This window comes from Mustela nivalis (genome assembly GCF_964662115.1).
Source record: "Mustela nivalis genome assembly, chromosome: 7".
Lineage (NCBI taxonomy): Eukaryota > Metazoa > Chordata > Mammalia > Carnivora > Mustelidae > Mustela > Mustela nivalis.
The window spans coordinates 99271276-99284698 of NC_139026.1; the positions used below are offsets into that span (position 1 = coordinate 99271276).

General features: G+C 41.1%; 1 protein-coding gene and 1 long non-coding RNA gene across 3 annotated transcripts in view; one reads left to right on the forward strand and one right to left on the reverse strand.

Moving 5' to 3' along the window:
* Positions 1–700: 700 nt before the first annotated feature.
* On the reverse strand, positions 701–8396 carry LOC309870333 (uncharacterized protein; the record flags this gene model as incomplete). Its single annotated transcript, XM_082742475.1, has 3 exons — positions 701–752; positions 7715–8214; positions 8353–8396. The coding sequence occupies 3 exons, from the start codon at positions 8394–8396 to the stop codon at positions 745–747; spliced, it is 552 nt and encodes a 183-aa protein (XP_082598601.1). The 3' UTR covers positions 701–744.
* Positions 8397–8422: 26 nt separating this feature from the next.
* The window catches only part of LOC309870027, a 54663-nt gene continuing 49662 nt past the window's right edge, over positions 8423–13423 (forward strand). For both annotated transcript variants that reach the window (XR_014314431.1, XR_014314432.1), the window contains exon 1: positions 8423–8695. This is a non-coding gene — a long non-coding RNA (uncharacterized lncRNA). The remainder of the gene's footprint in view (positions 8696–13423) is intronic.

A 13423-nucleotide genomic window follows, 5' to 3' on the forward strand; every position in this document is an offset into this window, starting at 1 on the left:
TCAATTCATCTTTTTTCAGATTGCAGGATATTTTCTTGATTGTCAATAACATCATACAGGGATAAAAGCAGGTTTATAAATTGGATATGTGGGCCCATTTTCAGCTGTGTATTTAGCAGTCTTGTCAGCCCTACAGTTCCCAGCCATATAGTACAGGTCTCTTTATACGGGCTGGACCATGAACAATAGTAATTTTTGTAGCAAGATGAATAGACTGTAATAGAGTAATAATTATATGCTTACTGGCAATAGTAGTATCAGCAGAGGTTAAGAATCCACAGAATTTCCAGATTGTGCCAACAGTGTGGTAGACTCCAAAGGTGTACCTGGAGTCATGGTAAATGGTAGCACTTTTCCCTTTGCCAATGTACAAACTGTAGTAGAAGCTTAGAGTTCAACGGCTTGGGCTGATATTACAGTGAATGCAAAGTATGCCTTCAGTATTTCATGTGGGGAAACTATGGTATAACCAGTTATATTTCCTGGGATTTTTGTTTGAAAGAGCCATTACAAAAATGAAACAAATTCAGGTTGTCTGAAGGGATATATAAGAGATCTTCTTGTGGCTTTGAAACCATTTCTATAGTTGCAGCCAGTCTTGGAATGGCATGGGGCTCTGCATCATCAGGGAGAAGTAGTATAGTAGGTATGTGTAAAGTGTTACAACAATGTAAGATAGAAGAGGGGTTGGTTAATAGGGCTTCTTCGTAGGTGATCTGGCTCTATGTAGAAAAGGCCCGTGTCTTATGAACCTGTAAAAGAACAGAAACAGCATGAGGAACACAGAAGTGAATGGGAGCCTAATATAAGTGATGACTTTCTCAATCAGGGTGGCAGCTGTGGCTATAGAACATGGGCATGGGGGCATGCCTGATGACATGGTATCTGATTGACATGAAAAGCCATAGGATATATCTGAGAAGTAAAAAGTTGCCTTAGAATATTTCCAGCAAAATCCCATTACTTTTATGATGATATAAGTGAAAATGTTTGTCAAAATTGAATAACCTGAGACCCAGGGGTGTGGACAATGCTAATTTTAAGGCTTCAAAATTAAGTCAATGCCAATTCCCCGGGTCAAGAAACAGGCTCAGAAGTAGGTATGTGGGAAGAAGGCACATAGAGATTTAGCAAGGGAAGCAAAATTAGGAATCCGCTGGCAAAAGTAGCGGCTCCCCTAGAAATTTACATAACTGCTTTTTCATTTTCGGGAGAGATAGGGACAAAATTGACTCAAAACATTTTGGTGTGAATTTTGAATGCCATGAGATATTTCATGTTCTAAGTACATAAGTCATCTTTACCCACTGAAGTTTAGATTGGATGGCTTTCTAGTCTTTTTTAGCTAGTGTCTTTAGTAAGGCATCATTGATGTACTGAAAAATAGTGAAGCTAGGGTAAAGACTACAAAGTCTAAATTCGTTTTAAGAACTTGGGAAAACATTGAGGGGGACTTACAGTACCCCTGAGCTATGCAAGTCCATGTATTCTTCCTATAAATGTAAATGCAAAGAGAAATTATGAGTCAGGGGGCAATGGAATTAGAAAGCTGAGCAAGAGTCAATTACTGTAAATCAGGCTATGTCAACAGAAATTGAAGTAAGAACAGTAGTTGTATTACAGACTATAGTGTAACAAAGAATTACAAAAGCATTTATGGCTCTTAGATCTTACAGAAATCAATAGGTCTGGTTCCCATCTGAATAAAATTTCTCTTTTTCACTACTAGCAAGATTGAGATATTATAAGGTGTGAAAGTAAAGATAAGACCACTGTGCTCTAAAAAAATAAGAATAAAAAATTACACTGTGCTGTAAAGGAAGTCTATTATAGATTCAATTCCCTATTCTGCTTCTTGAAAAGAGGGTATTGGGATACTGATTGGACAGGTTTCCAGAAAATGTGCACAAGCTCTACACTCAGTAGCAATCCAACCTCATTTGCATGTGAGGCCCAGAAACTAATTAATTAAGACCTCTTTTTAAGGTTACATCTTCTTCAGGGGACTTTGAATTAAGATAGGGTTCCATTAGGGAAAGTTTGAGATTTGGGCTGAGAAGATTTGGGCAGGTAAATAAAAACACTTATAACATTGTATGATGGCATTAAGTTTATATAACAGAACTCTACTTAAAATGTTTGCTGATGAGGAGTTGGAAAGGAGAAAGGTAGGAGGTAAGAAGGCTTATGGGTATTGGGGTGGTCTGAGACATAGACGATAATTAGGTTGCATAGGGATTCTGAGAGCTTGAACAGAATTAGAAATGGTGGGCAGAGGTAGCTCCTTAAACCAATGGTAGAGAAAGTTATACTAGTGTCAGTTAAGAGGTACAGTTCTTGATCCTCTGTTTTAAGTTTAGTAGTGAGTTCTGAGTTACAACTAAGGATTGACCAACAGCCTCAATTGATGGTGAACTGTCCCACAAAAGGGGAAAAAAAAAAAACCTTCTGAAGTGGTTGGGATCTAGGGAGTTTGTTATTTAAATTTTCCTTTCTTTGAAATGCAGGACAATTTTTTTTCCCCCCCGAAGTCCTGACCTTTTACAATATTGTCAGACATCTTGAGATGGGTAGGGGAAACTCTGTGGTTGGGAAAAAGATGGGTGGGTGTTGAGTCATGCTTCTGTTTTTAAAGTCTCAATCTGCAAGGCAAGGACTATGATTTCAATTCCCTCTTCCTTCTGCTTTCCTGCAACCTATTTTCAAAATATCAGAAAGCAGCTTTAAGGGTAACACCAAGAGATGGTCCTGCACAACACCACACCATTTTGGATTTCACTTTTCATACCAGAGAGAAGATTTCTTACTAAGGTGGAAATTAAAAGATTTCTATGTTCTCAGACTTCAGGATTTAATGCAGTGTGCCTTTGGAAAGTCTACATAAAAGCATTTCACAAAGACTGTGGGATGTTTCCCTTCTTTCTGAATGTACAGTTCAAGCTTCAACCTACTTACCTAGAGAGGAAGGCATCTACTGTTGCTTCTATCAGGCCTTGAATATTGGCTTCCAGAAGATTCATTTCCTGATCACTTGGTGGCAAGTTTAGGAGAACTTCTAGCCATCTGTTTTCTCTACTGGGGGATCTGAGTTTCCCCAGGGGCTGTCTGGCCTGTCTTATAACTACAGTATTATCATGGGTAGGAAGAATACCCTTTAGTAGCCAGTTGAAGTCACTATAAGTGAATGTCCACTATGCTGTGAATTACCACTGATTTTTCTAATTTCTTTCTGGATTTGTTGGGATCTTCCAAAAGTAGAGATAAGGGGCCTTGTGATTTAAAAGATCTGCTGCTGTCCAAGTGACATGAATTTTTTGCAGTGAGGGTCCAGGATACATCCCCAGAGGGCATTGCAGGGGATGGCCTGAAGCTGATAGTCTGATTATAGGTATGTGGCAAGTGAGTGGAATTATAAGAAACAACAAAATGAACCCTGTTGCATGGCCTTGGGCCTCAAAGTTATTTCCTGGACACAAGCATTTACATAAGTAACTTATATACCCAGCCAGACCTGGGGATCAGATTGGAATGCTTTCTGTAATTTTTGCAGGGAAAGTGGTCAGTGGGTATTTAAGGGATTTTCTGGGAAAGTTAAGAGTTTTAGGGATTAAAGGGATTTGTCGAGGAGGTAGGGCTGGATTATGGGGAGGAGAATTGAGCTAGGAGTCCCTAGATTCAAAAGATCTTCTTGGGGATCAGGGATAGAGAGTTGGGGAGTTGGGAATATAAGAAGGCCAAAAAGGGAAATTTACTATAGATGTAGATTTTAACTTTTGTTCTAAGTTTTATTTCTGTTTCTTATTGTTTTTAGCAGAGTCCATGTCTACTGAAGTGGTTCATAGTATAATGTAGTTATCTATGGTGATGGCTCTCTCCTTGAAGCAGGTCCTTTAGTTTTTGTTTGTTTGTTTTGTTTGTTTGTTTGTTTGTTTGTTTTAAGGCAGTTTGAGGGTAAGTAAAGAGCTTTTCAGGAATTAGTGGGTTTTGATTTTTTTTTTAACTCAAAATAATCTTCATGCCAAAGGGGCTCATACAGGGGCGGGGGAGTAGGAGAGCTTGCCGTTGGCACCTACACAATCTGTGGCCCTGGATAGTCAATACTTCTATGGGACTTGCCTGGAAATGACAAGACAACAGGGTGAAGATGACAAAGACCGTTTATGGGGTGAACCACTTACTAACACAAACGCCGTTAAGAGGTGGCATAATCAGAAAATGCTACCAGCACATTTCTTGTCTCAGGTTCCTAGTCTGATGGTTGGCTAATGAATGCAGGCTCTATGATCTCTGCCTTCTGTCCGGCAGAAACCTGGTTGTAAGCTAAGTTCTCAGGACACAAATGAAATGAAAAGAGAATCTCATCCAATTTTGGGTGCGTGTGTATGTGTGTTTGGTTTGTTTGTTTTTATTAGTTAAATTAAAGTTTGTCCATACTCTGATCCAAAGAGAACCATTAAGTCTTTTAAGTCTTTTTTTTTTTTTAGATTTTTGTTTATTTATTTGACAGATAGAGATCACAAGTAGGCGGAGAGGCAGGCAGAGAGGAGGAAGCGGGCTCCCCGCTGAGCAGAGAACCCGATGCGGGGCTCGATTCCAGAACCCTGAGATCATGACCCCAGCCAAAGACAGAGGCTTAACCCACTGAGCCACCCAGGTGCCCCCAAAGAGAACCATTAACTAACTTGTCTATGAGAAGCCAGCTTGAACAATAGACTTGTAGCGCCCATGCCTATATTCTACCTTTCCATTGTCCTCCATATGAAAAATGACACAAAAGACAGAAACGAAAGGGAGTTGTGGCCATTTCTGGGAGGTAAAGGATACCAGAGTACTCAAAACAAAGAATACAAGGAAAGGAAAGGAAAAAGACAAGGAGAGACTTTTTTTTTTTTTTAAGATTTTATTTATTTATTTGACAGACAGATGTCTTTTGACAGGGAAGTTCCATAAGGATGAGAGAAAAGCTTTCCAAAATGGGAAACGAGGTACCTAGGATAAGGATGGAAGGACCTTTGCGGGAGCTACTTAAAGCTAACGGCACCCCCTTAAAGGCAAAAACAGCCTGTGCCTTTTTAAAAGAGGCTGAGAGAGTAGCGCCCTGGTTTCTGGAGGAAGCACTCCTGAATATACCCCAGTGGGAGCATTTGGGAAAAGACCTTAGGCGTGATCCGGAAATCAGCGCTGGCCACCTTGCCATGTGGTCTTTAGTAAAACTATGCCTGCAGTCAGAGCGGGAGCCAGTGAGGGAAGTCATAAAACAGGGGGAAGAGGTTTTAGAGCAAGTGAAAGAAGAGTCTTGTAGAGAGCTCTAATATTGATAGTGAAAGCTCCGAAGGGCTCTCTGAGGATGAGCTAGAAGATATAGCCAGGCAGGAGAAGGTGAAGGGAGAAGAAAATTTAAAAGAGGGAGAAGGGAGGAAGGTTCTGGCTCAACTGAGAGAGAAGAAAGAGGAGTTACAAAAGGTTATGGCGCAGTTAAAATTAAAAAAGGAAGTAGGGAATAAACCTAATACCACAGCACCATCTCCTGGCCCTACAGCCCCACCTTATGAATGGCCACCCCCTTATAGGCCCGCCTGTTCGGGGGGCGTGTGGATGTCCTGTTTGCATAGCGGAAAATTGGAGGGAGGTACTCGGTCCCGGAAAAGGGTTTTTTCCTGTTATGGAAGATCAGAACCAGCAGAGGTATCATCAGCCCTTAGACTTCAAATTGGGGAAGCAACTTAAAGAGGCGGTTATGCAATATGGGCCACAGGCTGCTTTCACAATTTCTTTGGTGGAAGCTGTGGGGAGCCTTACCTCACTCCTGAAGATTGGGGAAATTTAGCTAAAGCTGTACTATCAGGGGGACAGTATTTAGAGTGGAAAATACAAAATCAGGATAATTGTCAGGAGACAGCAAGGAGGAATGCAGCAGCAGGAAATCCTCAGTGGAATTTGGATACGTTAACCGGCACTGGGCTTTATCTGGGATCCCAAGCGCAAAGTAGATACCCACCTGGAGTGTATCATCAAATAGCTACAGCTGCGACTAGAGCTTGGAGAACCTTGCGGGGGGTGGGAGACTTGCAAGGGCAACTGTCCAAAGTATCGCAGGGGCCAAATGAGCCTTACGCAGATTTTGTAGATAGGTTAATGCAAACAGCAGGGAGAGTATTTGGGGACTTGGATACTGCCATGCCTCTGGTTAAACAGTTGGCTTTCGAAAATGCAAATAAGTGGTGCAGAGAAGCTATTAGGCCATGGAAGGCTAAGGATTTATCTGTTTATATTAAAGTTTGCAGAGACATTTCAGGGCAAGTCATTCAAGGACAGGTTATGACTGCTGCATTTGCACAAGCCTTACAAGGCACAAGAGCAAGACCCAAAGGATGCTTTCTATGCGGCCAAGGGGGCCACCTCAAGAGGGAGTCATAAGGATGTGTCTTAGCATTCTAGGACGATTACCTGATACTTGCATTATTCCCTATGATAAGGGTCAAATGAATATCCTTGTAAATTCCAATGATAACTGAGCTATCTTAGTAACTTCTTACCCTGTAAAGTTTGATAATCACTATCCTTCTCATCCTCTAATTGACTTCTGTAAAGAAACATATTTCATATGGCCAAAGGTATGTCGCTTAGAACCTTTGGCAGGAGCTACCACTGTTTTCACTGATGGGAGCAAAAACGGGACAGGTGCTTACGTTATAAATGGACACGTAACACCTGTGGTTGTACCAGCAAATACAGCACAAAGGACAGAATTGCTGGTAATTACTGTGGTCCTACAGTCATTTGCCGACACACCCCTCAACATAATGTCAGACAGCAAATATGCAGTCGCTGTTACTCGCTCGATAGAAACAGCTATTATTTCTCCATCTCAATCTCCCATCTCCTTATGGTTATCAGACTTAAGGAGCGCTATAAGAGCCCGATACGCACCCTTTTATACTGGCCATATGAGAGCTCACTCGGGGATGCCTGGACCAATGACAGAAGGTAACAACTTGGCAGATGCAAATGCTAAGTTTGATCTCTCCTGTACTATAGAAGAAGCAAAGTGCTATCATAAAAAATGGCACGTGAACGCTGATACCTTGAAAATGTGTTTTAACATATCCAGAGCAAACGCGCGGGAGATTGTGCGAAGCTGTGGGAATTGTTCTGTACATCTTCCAATGTCCTCATGGGGTGCTAACCCTAAAGGCCTGCTCCCCAATCATTTGTGGCAGATGGATGTGACACATGTTCCATCCTTTGGACTTCAGAGATACCTGCATCTGTCCATAGATACTTGCTCAGGAATAGTAACGGCCACACCACTAAGAGGAGAAAATGTTAAAAATGTAATAACCCATTGTTTACGAAGCTTTGCATGCTGGGGTGTACCTAAAAGTTTGAAAACAGATAATGGGCCTGCTTATACATCTAAAACATTCAAGAGCTTTTTAGCCTGCTACAGTATTCAACATAGCACAGGAATCCCTTATAATCCACAAGGGCAAGAAATAGTTGAAAGAGCCCACTTAACCTTCAAGACCACATTACAAAAAATAAAAAGAGGGGGAGTAGGGGAAGGATACACCACCCCCAGAGATCTCACCAATTTAGTAACATTTATTTTAAATTTTCTGACGCTAGATACGGATGGCCTGTCCGCCGTAGAAAGGCACTGGGGCCAGCATAAGCAGTCACAGATGATGGTTAAATGGAAAGATATCCTTACCGGGATATGGAAAGGCCCGGACCCGGTGCTCCGGTGGCACCGAGGATCTCTCTGTGTTTTTCCACAGGATGCTGCGACTCCAGTGTGGGTTCCTGAGAGGCTCACAAGGATGGAGCCTGTGGATGATGATGGTGATGATCCTGAGCCAGGACAGCACGATAGAGGCGAGCCAACGACAGATGTGGGCGCTGGTGAAGGCCTGGCCTGTCCCGATGCCACTGACAAATGAGTCGGAGATCCTCCCTCCTATCTTCGCCACCAATGCTACTACCGGCGTGCCTTGGGTGACAGGTGCTGGTTGTCTGAATGTTGGAACAGCTCGACAGGGGACTCTGCTTTGATAACAAGAATACCAACATACATTCCTATGCCGGTGTTGGTTAACGAGCTGCCTGTGTTGCTGCGACCTAGAAGGGACTTTGGAATTATAGCCGCAATCGTGGCCGCAATAGCAGCTTCGGCAGCTGCAGCCACGGCAGCAGCTATAGGCCTGACTACATCTGTACAGACTGCCGCAGCACTCAACAATGTGACAGAACAACTAGCAGAGGCATTGGCTATGCCCAGAACAGGACGCCCGTGGACACTGCGTGCTTTCTATCATGCTAAGCGTTGATCATGCTTCCTTTCAGGTGTACAGTCTGCTGATGGGAGGAGAGGGGATATAAATAGGGGTAAACATCCGGGTAAGGAGAGAACAATAAAGATTCGCAAGCTTGTCACTCCGTGTCTCCTGGTCGTTCTTGCTGGCGAGATCACAAGTAGGCAGAGAGGCAGGCAGAGAGAGAGAGAGAGGGAAGCAGACTCCTCACTGAGCAGAGAGCCCGATGCGGGGCTCGATCCCAGAACCCTGGAATCATGACTTGAGCTGAAGGCAGAGGTTTTAACCCACTGAGCCACCCAGGCCCCCCAGACAAGGAGAGACTCTTAGCATCATCATTTGACTGGTTCCTTCAGGCAGAGATCTGGGAGAACAAAATGGTAAGAATACTTCCCTTTTCCTGACTTTTCTCAGATGTCCCCAAGATGTCAGCTCCAGCATCCAAGGTGAGCAAAGTATCCTAGCCAATGATTTTCTACCCTCATCATAATAATTGTAGGGGAGGGAAAAGACATTTTCTCTACCTTCTTAGGTTCCACGATTGCAGCCTATGAACTGAACTGACAAAAGACAGATTAACAGAAAAAATTTATACTCATTTTATTTAAAATTTGGGCAGAAAAACAGAAACCCAAGAAAACAACTGGGACTGAAGGCTTATATACCTTTTTAACAAATAATAATAAAATAATAAAATAAATAAAAACTAACAAGGGGAAAGGGCATTAAGCTCCTAGGGAAGATAAACTGTGAAAAGTAACTAAGAAATATATGGGGGAACTGGGGGAAGATTCAGGTTATTTTATACCTTTCTCATGGGAAATTTTATAACCTACTTGTTGGGAGAAAGGGTGGTGGGGTGTCAGAGCACCCTTCTTGCATCTGGTGTTTCTCATGTCGTGTCTTCAGCTCAAAATTATCAGTATGCCCAATTGGCATATTTTGGAGTGGCATATTCTGAACCCCTTAACTCAGACAGACAATCCTAGGACTGTTGCAGATTTGGGGGTGGGGTGAGTAATTCAGAAGGTTAATTTGAATTGCATAGGAAAGACAACACTTAAAGAGGCCAAAAAAAAAAAAAAAAGTTCTGGTTTGTTAGCTTCCAAACAGATATTTTTATATGAAAGGGTACACTGCGAGGGAGTTATGTGCAAAAATTCTGTTCATGTATAACAGGATTTGTTCTAATACCTCCTACACACCACTTTTAAAATGCACCCCTCTCCGGTTTATAGGTTGTTGTCTTGGGAGAGACTGTGACTTAGTATGAGGTGGTATTTGTAGAACAAAAACCTTGCTACCAACAAAGAGCCTTAATAAAAATAGGAAATTTAAAATGATAAATAGAGACATAAATAGGTAGCTATACATTTATACTTTATAGTTTGCTTTGAAAGAAGTAAACATAAAAACTAAAACCAAATGAAGATTTCAATATTGATGAAGTCTGAAAAGAATGTTATTCACAGTGAAGTTTTCTGTTCATGGCTCCTGTTTTCCTAAATCCCTTTATGATATTATATTGGCATGAAGACTGATATATAGTGTAGAGAATACTTGTACACAGAGGTGAACACTCCTCTTTACCTAAGAAAAAGAAACTCTTTACTTCAGTATCTGCCCAAGCATTGCTTTTTACAAAAGAGTAATGATGTCAGGAACTACAGGGGCTTTTGTTGAAGAACTTCTGGTCACAACCAAGGGACATTTGATAGTTAAATCCAAGGAGGCAGGAAGTGAATGAAGACAAACAAGAGGAAATGATTATTTGATTGTGGCTGAAAGAGTGGCGCACACAAAGCCATACAGATTAGCAAACCCAAAGTGCCAGCATTCCTTCTGAGCTGTAATTTCCTGAGAACAAAAAGGCATTAACTCCGTACCCTCAATGCACAATGCCTACTAATTGCCAGTGATAAAAGTGAGCCTCCTGCTTCTAATCCCAAAACCTCCTGCCATATTTCTGTGAATACCATTTGTGAATTTGTTCACTCCATTTCCCCTATGATAAAAGCACTCCTGGAGGTGGCATCGCTGTTTGGTATGCTTCTGTATTTAAAAATAGACCGGATCAATACAAGGAACAAATGAATTAGAAAACTTTTGTAAATGTGAAGGCTTATTTACATTATAACTTGTTGGCCAGTCATTTAAAATTATGCACCGGAAGGGGGACAAAACATACTATCCCAAAATATGGGCCTTTCTGGCAAATTCATTTTTTCAAACTGGTTATTTTTAAGAAACAGCAGACACAGATGAAACTCTGAAAACAGAGTACCCTTTTGTAAGAAACATTTGTATGTATAAGGAAAATCTCTATTTGTCAGGGTGTCTCCCTTGTTACACCAAGAAGAGGGGATACTCAAAATCTCTAGAAACTAATCAGTGGAGAAGACATGTACTTCAATCAGCCTAACAATCTTACCTTTGTCTGCATCTGAAAACCTCCCATAACAGATCCCTACCACCAACATGTTTTTTTTGTCTTTAACTGAAGGTAGTATTTAAGGTGATGGCTTGAGCTTCTTAAGGAGTTAGTCAGTTTTCCTGTTTTTTTATCCATTATACAGGATAATAATACATATTATTACTTTTGTTTGCTTTTTTCCTGTTCATCTATCTTGTATCAATTTAATTAGACAAACCAAAGAACCAAGAAAGGAAGAACATTTTGGTGCCCCTACAACACCCCTAGAGAGAATTGTTTAAAATAAAAGCTTTATGATTAAACACCTGATAAAATGCCATTATATGTATTAAAATCCAATATTTGAGGGACCTCGGTGGCTCAGTGGGTTAAGTATCTGCCTTCAGCTCAGGTCATGGTCTCAGAGTCCTGGGATGGAGCGAGCGGCATCGAACTCTGTTCTCAGCAGCGAGTCTGCTTCCCCTGCACTCTCTGCCCATTGCTCTGCCTACTTGTGATCTCTCTCTCTCTTTCTCAAAAATTCTTTAAAAAAAAATAAAATAAAAACCAAAATTTAATTGAGTAAACTTGATGATCTAATTGGCTTTATCAAATCATTCATGAATCAGGCAGCACCCAATCTAGCAAGTACAGGAGAGCTCTGCTGAACTAAACAAAAACATTTTTAAGGGCAGAGGAAGGCCATTTAGAAACATAAGAAGGAGAGAGAGAAAAGAATTTATTAGCCAGGAAGTCATTCTTCTTGCCTTCCTGAGGAGAGAGGAAGTATTATTATTATTTTTTAATATTGTATTTATTTATTCGGGAAAGAGAGAACAAGCAGAGAGAGGGACAGAGAGGGAGAAATGGGGCTCGATCCCAGGACTCTGGGATCATGACCAGAGCCGAAGGCAGACACTTAAGGGACTGAGCGATCCCAGCACCTCTGAGAGGAAGTGTTCTATCAGTAAATTTCTTTGTACTGCCCAGGATAGTCCATATTGCTTTCAGTTTACATTCCTAGGACATTGCAACTGTACTTAGGTATTAAGTCTTGGTTTACTGATGTGGGGGCCTTAACCTAAGTGACTCCATTTGGGGCCCATGGATTTCCTTTTAACAGTCCTCCCCTTTTGTTCAAACTCTCAGCTTCATGGAAGTGTTATCAAAGCTGAAGGTGTTAGCGCCTCTCTTACCTATCCTCTGTAGTGCTTGTGGCTTTCGTTGATCCTTTGCGTGGTAGCCACAGGTCATGATGGTTTTGCTTGCCCTGTGATATTTATAGGTGATAACTTCAGGTTTACATTCTTAAGGTCAGCCAATCCCCTTTCTTCCTTTTTTGAGTTCCAGTCCTAGGGAGAGAGTTTGCTTGGTATTTAGTGGCTACAAACATGCTTTTGAAGTCTTTGAGAGAATTTAACGCACAAAGGAGATTATTAGGATGACTCTAGGCAGGATATTTCCAGTGTTTGGAGAGCACTTTGAAACCAAGGTCCCCAACCCAAATCTATCAAAATCAAGTAAGTCAAAGGAAATCCATGTGGAAGGAGTCACCTTTTTAGGGTGAACGGCTTGTTTTGTAATCTTATATAATTGAGTTTCAACTTTCCCAGAAGTATTAATCCATGTACAGTAGGTAGTGTTGGCCATAGCACAGATACCTCCTTGCTTAGCTAAAAGATGATCAAGAACTCTTCTATTACCAAGAGCAGCTTTGGCCAGAGAGTCTAAGGGTTCTTGTTGGATAGCTATTGCTTTAGCATCAGATTCTGCAATAAGAATTAAGATCATAAACTCATTTGCTTTTATACCTAACCCGGTAAGTAGTGACCTGCCAAGAGGAGTGAATCCTCAATTATGAAAGTCTCTTGGCAGGTTCTTTTTAATTTACAATGTAAATTCAGGAGAGTCAACCAGTGATATGTCTCATTTTGTTTGTGAAACATTTGGGACACAGATTTTTCTCCCAGCGTGAAATAGTTATTCTAAATTCCAGAGGTTATCCCCTTGGCAATAGCTCAGGAGATAAGGAAGGATCGGGGTATGGTCTTTCCAGGCTAATGAAGGAGTAGAGAAAATGAAAAAGAGAGTTTTCATTTAAAGTGTGGAGTCTTCATCCATTGTTTTGGTGGAAGCATTCTCCCTCAAAGTCAACTATTTCTCTCCCTTGTTGTCCTGAGCAAGCAATAAAGGTGCACACAGAAGTTGTATCTGTCCACAATGTCAATTTTATTCAATCATAAAGCAAGGTTAAGAGAACTGTAAAGCAGGTTTAGGATTCGCTACACATTTAACTTGGCTTCATACATGTCACACACACAAAGTACAATACAAAGTCACACAACAACAAGATACAGTAAGAAGGTAAGGTAAGAAGTTAAGAAGGTAAAACGGTAAGAAGTTAACTTAAGAGGTAAGAAGAGGTAAGAGGTAACCTTTAATAGAGGTACCTCTATTAAAGAGGTAAGAAGTTAACTTTCTTAAAGGTAAGAAGTTAACAAATGGAACTTGAAGTCAATCCAGGAGCAAAGAGTTCGAGTTTGAGATGAGCACTCGGTTGGTCAAGATCAGCTCTTGGTGTTTACTCTATTACGTTTAAGCAGTGGAAGAGCTCTGTTATGCCCAGAGATCCGTTGGACAGAGACTTCAAGGGAAGTTGCCTTTTTTTTTTTTTTTTAAGATTTTATTTATTTAT